At 43.9% G+C, this 12,457-nt stretch overlaps 1 protein-coding gene across 3 annotated transcripts in view; it reads right to left on the bottom strand.

Annotated features, from left to right (window-relative positions):
• The window catches only part of adissp (adipose secreted signaling protein), a 122,819-nt gene that overhangs the window by 80,415 nt on the left and 29,947 nt on the right, over nucleotides 1–12,457 (bottom strand). For 2 of the 3 annotated variants that reach the window (XM_072256741.1, XM_072256743.1), the window contains exon 2: nucleotides 7,329–7,468. In XM_072256741.1, coding sequence (XP_072112842.1) covers nucleotides 7,329–7,468 — 140 coding nt within the window. Of the gene's footprint in view, nucleotides 1–1,777; nucleotides 1,953–7,328; nucleotides 7,469–12,457 lie in introns of those variants that run through there. The other variant, XM_072256742.1, reaches the window with a different exon arrangement.

The following is a 12,457-nucleotide window of genomic DNA, read 5'->3' as shown; positions in this document are numbered from 1 at the left end:
TTCTCCCTAGGCCTCCTGTCCCATGATCCTTTCATATCCCTTTTGCCAATCAACTGTCCAGCTCTTGGCTCCATCCCTCCTCCTCCTGTCTTCTCCTATCATTTTGGATCTCCCCCTCCCCCTTTCAAATCTCTTACTAGCTCTTCCTTCAGTTAGTCCTGACGAAGGGTCTCGGCCTGAAACGTCGACTGTACCACTTCCTAGAGATGCTGCCTGGCCTGCTGCGTTCCACCAGCATTTTGTGTGTGTAAAGGAGAAGTTTTACTCTGGATCTGATGCTGCATATAAAAGAAACACATTAAGATACAGAACACATTAATAATTAAAAACAATAAACATTACAAGATAGTTTATTAACATAAAGTGACGCTAGCAGCAGGAGTGTTTGTACATAAGGTAAGTCTAGCAGGAAATGATAAGGTGGGTTAGTGGTGAGATGGGTTAGTGGGTGGAGGTGTTGATCGGCTTTACTGTTTGGGGAAAGTAACTATTTTTGAGTCTGGTGGTCCTGGCGTGGATGCTGTACAGCACCCCCCCTGATGGGAGTGGGACAAACAGTCCATGAGCAGGGTGGGTGTTATCCTTCATGATATTGCTGGCCAGCCTCTGAGTCATGGTTTTGCTGAATCAAAGCTCTTCCACTGCGAGCCACTCTAAAGGTCTTCACTGTCTGTTAGGCAGTCGCAATTACTTGGTGACATTCAGACACTTTGATCAGTCCCTTCTACACGCCTCCGTAGAAACAGCAGATCTGAATCTCAGCAGGTTAGTTCAAACAATGCAGCATCTATCTGGGACTGAAGCTCGAAGCCGGAGCCCAACATTTCAGCTCCTTAACCCTTGTTGTTCACCAGCACTGCAGGGGTGTCGGTGTCAGTGTGGTGGGTGCTGAAAAGCCTGTACTGCTTTCCAGCGGATGGAAGGTACACTGGCTTCAACACACACCACCAGGTTCAAACACAGCATCTATCCCACTGTCACAGGGATTCTTGAAATGATTTCCATACGATAAAGATGAACACTTGTCCCACCACCTAATGGCCCCTGTGACTTATCTTCCTACCTGCACCGCACTTTTTTTTGTACCTGTAACAATATTCTGTGTCGTTTTCTTCTTCTGTTCATACTATGTCGATACTGTTATAGAGCATTAGAAAAGTACAACACAGAAGCAGGCCCTTCAGCCCATCTAGTTCATGGCAAAACATTTAAACTGCCTACTCCCATGGATCTGCACCAGGACCATAGCCCTCCATACCCCTACCATCCATGTACTGATCCAAACATCTCTTGGACATCAAAAATTGAGTTCGCATGTACCACTCGCGCTGGCAGCTTGCTCCACACTCTCACGGCCCTCTGAGTGAAGTTTCTCCCCACATTCTCCTTAAAACTTTTCAGCTTTGTTTGGAATTATCTGCCTGGGATGGCCTGCAACACAAAAGACTGAGGTTCTACACCACTAGGTTCAGGAACAGCTATTTCTCATCAACCATTCGGTTCTTGAACCAACCGGCAAAACTCTACCAATCGCAGGTTGGCAACTTCTGCGCTGCTGCAGGAAAGCAGCATCCATTATCAAGGACTCCCAAGACCCAGGCCATGCTCTCTTGTTGCTGCTGCCATCAGGAAGGTGGTACAGGAGCCTCAGGACCCACACCACCAGGTTCAGAAACAGTTGCTACCCCTCAACTATTAGGTCCTTGAACCAGAAGGGATAACTCCACTCAACTTCACCCCACCCCAACATTACTGTTCCCCTAACGTATGGACTCACTTTCAAGGACTCTTCATCACATGTCCTCAACATTTATTGACTATTTATTTATTATTATTTTTTTCCTTTTTGTATTTGCACAGTTTGTTGTCCTTTGCACACCGGTTGCTCGTCCATCCTGTTGGGTATGGTCCTTCATTGAGTTGATTGTGTTCCTTGGATTTGCTGTGTATGCCTGCAAGAAAATGAATCTCAGGGTTGTATATGATGACATATATGTATTTTGATAATAAATTTACTTCGAACTACAATGGACTTTGTTTTTTCCTGTGTTTTGCAATTTCCTGTAAGAATTGCATATTATTTGTTTAATTTTTTTCATGAGAATGCTACATACATGATGCTGTGTGCCAGTGATGCAGCTGCAAGTAGGTTTTGCATTGTACCTGTGCACGTGACGATAAATTCAACTTTGACTTTGTAACCTGGTCGACGTGATAATGATAAACCAATTACCACCAGTGGCGACCGGATAAGAGTCAATGGGCTATGGGTGTGAAAGGGGCGACTGCCGTGCGAGGTGGAACTCCTGAGCCATTCGCTAAGCATGCATCTCTCACTGGGGCTGCACGCTCCGTTGCCTTCAGGGTGGAAGGTGGCCATGCCCACCTCCTGTCCTTGAGCAGCCTGGCAAGACTGTACATTTAGGCAAAGCAACGTCAGCAGGATTAGCAATGTGGGACGGGTTGGCGGAGAAAGTAAACAGAAGAGCTGGCAATCAGCCCCTCAAATGTTAGATCACAGGACCATGCTGCACAGTACAGCCCCTGTACCAATAGACATAAACATACTCCACAATCAATCTAACTCTTCCCTCCTACACAGCCCATAACCCTCCATTGTTCTTTCCGTAAGACCATAAGACAAAGGAGCAGAAGTAGGCCATTCGGCCCATCGAGTCTGCTCTGCTATTTTATCATGAGCTGATCCATTTTATCCTATTTAGTCCCACTGCCCCACCTTCTCACCATAACCTTTGATGCCCTGGCTACTCAGATACCTATCAATCTCTGCCTTAAATACACCCAATGACTTGGCCACCACTGCTGCCCGTGGTAACAAATTCCATAGATTCACCACTCTTCTTGGACTTTCCTTCAACTCTGTTAAATGTCCCTAATGGACCTGCCTCGACCACCAACCCAAGCAGTGTTCCATTCACTTGCCACTGTGAAAAAACACCTTCCTCCAAGATCCTCTCTTATACTTAACCTTCAAAATGACATTCGCCCTGACAGAGGGGTAACAGATACTCGATTGATCGCAAAGGAAGTTACAGTGTTACAGTAGCATTACAAGTACACAGACATACAAGTATTAGAAGAGAAGAAAGAAAGATTAAAAAATAAGTTACCTCAAACAGTCTAACAGAAGACTCAGTCAACTTTCCTCACCACCTATACTTTCCTCCAAAATGATAACCCCCTACGATATTTTCCGTCAAAGTTACATCTCCCCCTTATACTTTCCTTCAAAATGATATCCCGCTATACTTTCCACCAAATGACATTCCCCCCCGATACTTTCCTCCAAATGGCACCCCACTATATTTTCCTTCAAAATGACATCCTCCCTTATACTTTCCTCCAATCACCTGAAAAGTATGTCCTCGTATATTAGCCTTTGATCATAGACTATAGGACACTGGAGCAGAATTAGGCCATTCACCACTTCGAGTTGAGCTCTGCCATTTCATCCTGGCTGATCCATCTACCTCTCAACCCCTTTCTCAGATCTTCGCCGCGTAACTGTTGAAACCCTGACTAATCAAGAATCTATCAACCTCCATCTTAAATGCGCCCAATGACATGGCCTCCACAGCCGCAATGAATTCCACAGGTTCACCACCCTCTTGCCAGCACTGGACCTCAAGAAGAGAATTTGTAGAATGTCTGAGGGATGGCTTTTTAGAACAGCTTGTTGTCGAGCCCACTAGGGGATCAGCTGTGCTGGACTGGGTGTGGTCCAATGATCCAGAAGTGGTAAGAGAGCTTAAGGTTAAGGAACCCTTGGGGAACAGTGATCACAATATGATCGAGTTCACTTGAAATTTGAGAAAGAGAAACTAAATTCGAATGTGTCGGTATTTCAGTGGAATAAAGGAAATTACAATGGCATGAGAGGGGAACTGGCCAATGTTGACTGGAAAGAGACACTAGCAGGAAGGACAGCAGAGCAGCAATGGCTGGAGTTTCTGCGAAAAATGAAGGGTGGGCAAGACAGATATATTCCAAATAAGAAGAAATTTTTGAATGGAAAAAGGGCACTACCATGGCTGCCAAGTGAAGTCAGAACCAAAGTGAAAGCAAAAGAGAGGACATACAAGGAAGCCAGAGCTAGTGGCAAGATAGAGGATTGGGAAGCTTTTAAAAATTTGCAGAAGGAAACTAAGAGGGTCATTAGGAAGGAAAAGATAAATTATGAAAGGAAGCTGGTGACTAATATCAAAGAAGATACTAAAAGCTTTTTTAAGTACATAAAGGGTAAAAGAGAGTTGAGGGTAGTTATAGGACCAATAGAAAATGATGCTGGAGATATTGTAATGAGAAACACAGATGGCAGAGGAACTGTATGCATATTTTGCATCAGTCTTCACAGTGGAAGACATCTGCAGTATACTGGACATTCAAGAGTGTCAGGGAAATGAATTATGTGCAGTGAAAATTACGACTGAGAAGGTGCTCAGGAAGCTTAATGGTCTGAAGTTGGATAAATCTCCTGGACCTGATGGAATGCACCCTCAGGTTCTGAAGGAAGTAGCTGGAGGGATTGCGGAGGCATTAACAATGATCTTTCAAGAACCAATAAGATTCTGGCATTGTACCGGATATCTGAAAATTGCAAATGTTACTCCGCTAATTAAGAAGGGTAGGAGGCAGCAGAAAGGAAACTATAGACCTGTTAGCCCGACATCAATGGTGGGAAGTTGTTGGAATCGATCGTTAGTTATGAGATTAGAGAGTACCTAGAAGCACGTGACAAGATAGGCCAAAGCCAGCATGGTTTCCTGAAAGAAAAATCTTGCCTGACTAATCTACTGCAATTTTTTGAGGAAACTACAAGCAGGGTAGACAAAGGAAATGTGGTAGATGTGGTGTACTCGGATTTTCAGAAGGCCTTTGACAAGGTGTCACACGTGAGGCTATTTAGCAAGATAAGAGCCCATGGAATTACAGGGAAGTTACTAGCATGGGTAGAGTATTGGCTGATTGGCAGAAAACAGAGAGTAGGAATAAAGGGATCCTATTCTGGCTGGCTGCCGGTTTCCAGGATTAATGGATTTGAGGTTAAATTTGCCGATGACACAAAAATAGGTGGTGGAGCGGGTCGTGTTGAGGAAACAGAGTCCGCAGAGAGACTTAGATAGTTTAGGGGAATGGGCAAAGAAGTGGCAAATGAAAACAAATGTTGGAAAGTGTATGGTCATGCACTTTGGTGGAAGAAATAAACACGCAGACCATTATTTAGATGGGGAGAGAATTCAAAATGCAGAGATGCAAAGGGACTTGGGAATCCTTGGGCAGGATACCCTAAAGATTAACCTCCAGGTTGAGTCAGTGGTGAAGAAGGCAAATGCAATGCTGGCATTCATTTCTAGAAGTATTTCAGGGATGTGATGTTGAGGCTCTATAAGACACTTATAAGACCACATTTGGAGTATTCTGTGCAGTTTTGGGCTCCTTACTTTAGAAAGGATATACTGACTTTGGAGAGGGTTCAGAGAAGATTCACGAGAATGATTCCAGGAATGAAAGGGTTACCGTATGAGGAACATCTGGCAGCTCTTGGGCTGTATTCCCTAGAGTTCAGGAGAATGGGGTGGGGGGTGGGGGGTGGGGGGGGGAAGAAAGAGAGTGGGGATCTCATAGAAACATTCTGAATGTTAAAAGGACTGAACAGATTAGATATGGCAAAGTTATTTCCCATGGTAGGGGAGTCTAGAACAAGAGGGTATGACTTCAGAATGGAGGGATGTCCATTTAGAACTAAGATGCAGAGAAATTACTTTAGTCAGAGGGTGGTAAATCTGTGGAATTTGTTGCCACGAGCGGCTGTGGAGGCCAAGTCACTGGGTGCATTTAAGGCAGAAATAGGTAGGTTCTTGATTAGCCAGGGCATCAGTGGGGAGAAGGCAGGGGAGTGGGGATGACTGGAAGAATTGGATCAGCCTGTGAATGAATGGCAGAGCAGACTCAATGGGCTGAATAGCCTACTTTCTGCTCCTATATCTTATGGCAAACTGCTCACAATGCTCTAAGTGAGGCCTCAAAAGAGCTTTATAGAGACTCAACATTACATCCTTGTAAAGATACTGTCCAGAAGGCAGCAATGACAAACCAATTCTTTAGAAAAATTTGCCAAGATCAATCTTGTCCGTGCAAAGACCATGATCAGCTACGTCATACGACGTGGCACATATCCAACGAATTGCAAAGGAATATCTTACTGATCAACTATCACTTTAAATAAACCTCAAAATTTTCCTAGATATGTATCAGTCCAAATGTCTTTTAAATATTATTGTACCTGCCTCAACTCTTGCTCTGGCAGATAGTTCTATAAACCCCCATCTTGTGTGTGGAAAATCTTTCCCCTCAGTTCCTCTAACTCTTTCCCCTTTCATGGTCTTAGACTCCACTTTTTTGCCAGCTCCCTATAGTGTAAAATCTTCACTGCACCTTGAGCATGTTCAGTAACTTAAGGCTGATTTATACTTCTGCGTCAAATGGACGCCGTAACCTACGCACGTTGTGAGCATTTATACTTGTGCGTTTGTGTGTCTGCGTCGCACTGCAATTCGGGTACATTGCGCATGCGCACACACCTGCCCGTGCAAGGCTTCATGGTCATGGTAGTCTTTCTTCGGGTGAACAAGTTTAAAGCGAGCATCTTTTTTCGTGAAAGTGAAATGCGTCCTCCATAATTTCGGAGGTCTGTAAAGCTTTATGGAAAGCATTGCAGCCAGAGTTCCTTCCCTACCCTTCAGTTGCCCAATGGGAAGCTATTGCAGCGTAGGAGGAAATGCGATGCTGCCAAGCCGAACAATCACAGTTGTTGTGGTCTGCATCGCCGTGACATGTAGTTACATTTTGGGAGAGGTGCACGTCAGGCTACGGCGTAGGGATCCGCGTAGGTTCTGCGTAGGGTTCGCGGCTATGCCGCACTTACGGCGTCGATTTGACGCAGAAGTATAAATCAGCCTTTAGCTACAACAACACTGGGCGGGAGCATTTCAAATGTTCATTATCCCTTCAGAGAGATTACAACTTCCCATTGTAAATGGGTGACCTCCCATTCCGAAACTATGCCTCTACCTCTGGATTCCCCGAGAAGGGGAGACATTCTCTTCACATCTACCCTGTCAATCTGCTTCAGGATTTAAAAAGCTTCGTGAAGATCACCTTAAAAAGTTTGAGGGAAAACGTTCAACCATACTTCTTTTGGGGGAGCTGGCACTGGGAATTTCATATGCCAAGCTGGTCAGAGACACTGATATAACCAGGGAGTCATTTAAAAAAAGATCAACCAGTCAAATGTGTTATTATCTCACCTTCACTAAAAAACTCCCATCTTCCTCTTGAGTCACCATGACAACAGAGTCATGCAATTTCTCTTCGAAGTGAACGTGATTGGCTGTTCCTTCATGACTCTCGTGTTTAAAACGAACTCCCCCAGTTTTGGGCTTTGTACCTGAAGAGGCAAAGTAGTAAGACTGTTAAACCAGAAATGGTTGGGAGGAGAGAAATTCCAAAAATCACTACAGCCCTTATCAAGGAGCCATTGAGCTTCAAAGCTACAGGCAACCTTTTGTCGATCTCCTTTCCTTACAACCACACCATTGATCCAGGTTCTACTGTTCTGTGAAAGGAATCCTCAAGCAATTTGCTTTCAACCAAGTGCAATTGACTGTAATAACCAGAATAATTCAAATGATAGGTCATCATCTTCTCTTATGGGAACAAGGCATCAGGTTCTAAACGGAACACTTCTGAAATAGGACTGAAAATTAGGTGAGTATTAAATTAAATACCAAATATTAAAGAGATGGCATACAGCCTGTACTGAAGGGCTCAGTGGATTCAAAGGGTCCAGTGTCCCAAGAGTGAAAACATTATTGTATCGGGAACATCTGATAGCCCGCACTCGCTAGAATTTAGAAAAATGATGGGTGTGGGAGGAATCTCATTGAAATCTATTACATATTGAAAAGGCTAGACAGAGTGGTTCCTATACTGGAGGAGTCTAGAAGAAAGTGGAACAGCTTCATAATCAAATGGATGCCACTTTAGAACAGAGATGAGAAGGAATTCACCACCCTCATAGACCCTTGATCTCAATATACCTCATAATGATCTTGTACTTTCTTTGTAGCTGTTACACTTTATTCTGCATTGCTCTTGTTTTACCTTAATGCACTGTGTAATGAATTGATCTGTATGCAAGACAAGTTTTTCAAAGTTCAAAGTAAATTTATCAAAGTACAAATATGTCACCATAGACAACCCTGAGATTCATTTTTCTTCCGGGCAATCTCAATAAATCTCTAGAATAATAACCCCAATAGAATCAATGAAAGACTGCCCGACTAGGGCATTCAACCAAAATGCAGAAGACAACAAACTGTGCGAATACAAGAAGAAATAGTAATAATAATAATAAATAAAAGCAATAAATAATCGAGAGCATGAGATAAAGAGTCCTTGGAAGTGAATTCATAGGAGGTGAGAACAGTTCAGTGATAGAGCAAGTGAAGTTATCCCCTGGGGTGCATGAGCTTGATGGTTGTAGGGTAATAACCATCTCTGAACCTGCTGGTGCGAGTCCTGAAGCTCCTGTACACTCTTCCTGATGGCAGCTGTGAGAAGAAGGCATGACCTGGGTAGTCCCCAATGATGGATGCTGCATTCCTGCAGAAGCGTGTCATGTAGATGTGCTCACAGTGATAGACTTTACCCGCAAACTCGTAAGGAAGTAGAGGCACTGCCGTGCTTTTTTCATAATTGAACTTACATGCTGGGCCCAGGGCAGGTCCTCTGAAATAAAAACATCTAGAATTTAAAGTTACTCACCATCTCCACGCCTAATCCTTCAATGAAGACTGGCTCATATATCTCTGGTTTCCTTCTCCTGAAGTCTACACTCAGCTCCAAGGTCTTGCTGACATTGAGTAAGAGGTTGTTGTGACACCACTCAGCCAGATTTTCACTCTCCCTCCTTTGTGCTGATTCATCACCACCTTTGATTCAGCCCACAACACTGATGTCATCAGCCAACTTGAATATGGCATTAAATGAAGTTCTTCACTCTACCTTGGCATATAATAAACTAATTCCAATATCAATATTCACATATGTCACTCTTTCATTTGTACGGCACCAGAGCATTCCCCAAATGTGTCACATCCAGTGATTTGCTCTTTGAAGTGGTGACTTTTGTTCTGCAGTAATTTAAAATAAATTCTCACACTACAAGTAGCACAGTCAAGAGATTCTGCTGATGCTGGAAATCTAGAGCAACATACAAAAAATGCTGGGGAAACTCAGCAGGTCAGGTTCATCTATGGAGAGGAATAAACAGTCAAGCCGAAACCCTTCATAAGGGCTGGAAAGGATGGAGGAAGAAGCCAGAACAGATTAAGGTGGTGAGGGAGCTGGGGAATGAAGTGAGAAGATGGGAGGTGATAAATGGATAGTGAGGGCTGAAGAGCAGGGAATCTGATAGGAGAGGAAAGTGGACGATAGGAGAGGAAAGTGGACGATAGGAGAAAGGAAAGGAGGAAGGCACCAGAGGAATGTGACAGGCAGTTGAGAAGAGAATGGGTTAAGAGGGCAGCCTGAAAGGGGACTGGAAAAAGAGAAGAGGTAGGGGGGGAAAATTATCATGTCAGAGAAACTGATATTCATGCTGTCAGGTTGGAGGCTACCCAGACAGAATATGAGGAGTTGCTCTTCCAGCCGGAGTATGGCCTCATCGTGGAAGTAGGGCAGGCCACGGGCCGAAACGTCAGAATGGGAAGTTGAACCGAAGTGGGTGGCCACTGGGAAATCTCACCTGTTACTGTAGATGGTGTTCGGACAGATACTGCCTGACCTGCTGAATTCCTCCAGCGTTTTGACGTGTCACTGTCAAAGCTATTTATCGACTACCTGATCTTAAATTGACTTCATTCTCATGTGACAGAAGCATTTGGCTCAATTCAGCTCTGAGAGTGATCCCATCAATCCCAGTCTCCCACTTCTATCCATGGAACCCATTCTTTCTCACACACATCCGTCTCCCCCTCACGTACCCCCCAACGCCCCATCTCCCTGTTCAGTCCACTGAACCTACTCTGCCTCTAATTAACAGCATGAATTTCCTCTGAGTGTCCTGGGTTTCTCCCACATTCAAAAGACTTACGGGCTATGGCTACTAAATTAGGATCATGTAATGTTGGCACTGAAAACACCTGCAGGCTCTCCCCAGCACAATCCTCCGACTGTGGTGATCACTGACGCAAATGGCGCCGTTCACCCTAAGCTGCGATGTCTCAATATATATAATCTAAGGTGTGCTGGCATCGGAGAGGGTCCAGAAGAGGTTTACAAGCATGATCCCAAGAGTGAGAGGGTTAACATATGAGGAGCATTTGATGGCTCTAGTCCCATTGAAAGGCCAGAGGGCGGTGAATCTGTGGAATTAGTTGTCACGGACAGCAGTGGAAGTTTAGTCATTAGGTATACTTAAAGCAGTGGTTGAAAGGTTCTTGATTAGTAAGGGTGACAAACGTTACCAGGAAAAGGCAGGAGAATGGGGATGAAAAAGATAACAAATTATCCATGATTAAATGTCGGAGCAGACTCAATGGACTAAATGGTCTAATTCTGCTTATGTCTTACAGTCTAACAACAGAAGTAATTTACAATGGCCAATGGACCTACCAGTGTACATGTTTGGGTGATGGGAGGGTAACAGAGCACCCAGGGAAACCATTAAATTCATCACTATGGCAAGGTGATCCGAAGGTGTGCACAATATACAGTACTAGCACCTTTCTTAAACTATCTCCAAGAGGACCACAACCTTGTCATAGGGTTCGGAAGCTTGCGTGCCTCAATGACCCAGAAGAGCTATGTTGACTGGAGTCAGGGCCTTGTGCTTTGGCTCCTGGCAGGGTCACCTACTCCAAACAGGTCAAAGGGTAGAGGCCAGACTAAGAATGGTTCACCAGCCCTCCAGGTTCAGGGGTTTATCTCAGGACCAACGACCCCGACTAGTCTAAAAGCAATTGTGACGGAAATAGCAATGAAGAATCCTTCTATACAGACAGAGATGGAGGACCTTCATTGCTGCCCAAAACGCCAGTGGCATAATGGGCAGTGAGCAAGTTTCTTGAACTAGCTGGGAGTACCTCAAGATGAAGTCTAGTCTAAGTTCAGACAGGAGGTTTATTTTCCCTAAAGAACTAGCTACATGCTTGCCACAACCTGACACTGTGACTGATCATTGTTAAACTGATATTTCACTTCTCAAACCACAGTCTGCCACAAGCACCGCACTCACTGGGTTGCAAAAATATCAAATGATCATCTACATAAACAACACACATCAAAGTTGCTGGTGAACGCAGCAGGCCAGGCAGCATCTGTAGGAAGAGGTGCAGTCGACGTTTCAGCCGAGACCCTTCGTCAGGACTAACTGAAGAGCTACACACACACACACACTTGTTGTAATGAAGTTTTTTTATTATGTATTATAATGTACTGCTGCGGCAAAGTTAACAAATTTCACGACATATGCCAGTGACAGTAAACCTGATTCTGATTCAAGGGTGCTGAGTATACGGAATGAGCTGCCAGAGGAAGTGGTTGAGGCAGCTGCATGACAACTTTTAAAAGACACTCGTCGAAAGGTACGTTGGTAGAAAAGGTTTAAAAGGATATTGTGCAAATGGGATTAATTTAGATGCGTACGAACACATTGAGCCGAAGGGCCTGTTTCCATTCTGTCATGTTCTGGGACCCTAATGAATTGGAGTGCCAGCATTTGAATCATGGGATCATTACAATAGATACAGAGACCTTTCTGCCTATTATGTTTGTGCTAGCTCCCAGAAGAGCAAACCTGTCAATTCTACGCCCCTGCACTTCCCACATCATCTTGCAAATTATTCTTCCTCAAGTGCCAATCTAATTCTCTTTTGAAAGCACTAAAAGAAAATATTTCCACATAAGGACAGACAGTGAATTCTAGATCATAACCACTTTGTTTTTTTTCCAATATAAACACATCTCTCCTGTATCTATTTCACAAAATGTTTAATTCATGTCCCCCTGGAATACGTGTGTGTAATAATATATACGCATGCGCGCGCACACACACACATATATATATATATGTAACATACATATACACGCACGCACACACACCCACCCACCCACCCACCACATCATTCTGGCAATTCAATAACTTAAAACACAATGGCTATATTGAAAATAACGTCCAAGCTATTTAGAACGATTTTTAAGTCACAACTGAATTTAAAACAAACAACTCTAAAATTAAAAGAAAAAGTGTTACACCTGCCCATGTTATAAAATACAATCAATAAATATAAAATAGCTTCAAGGATTATGCCCAGTTATTGCACTTGGAGATTGTCCGTAGTACCTATGGACAATGGTGGTGGGGTGTGGGGGT

This window comes from Mobula birostris, chromosome 4 (assembly GCF_030028105.1).
Source record: "Mobula birostris isolate sMobBir1 chromosome 4, sMobBir1.hap1, whole genome shotgun sequence".
Classification (NCBI taxonomy): Eukaryota; Metazoa; Chordata; class Chondrichthyes; order Myliobatiformes; family Myliobatidae; genus Mobula; species Mobula birostris.
This window is presented reverse-complemented; position numbering and strand designations above follow the sequence as displayed.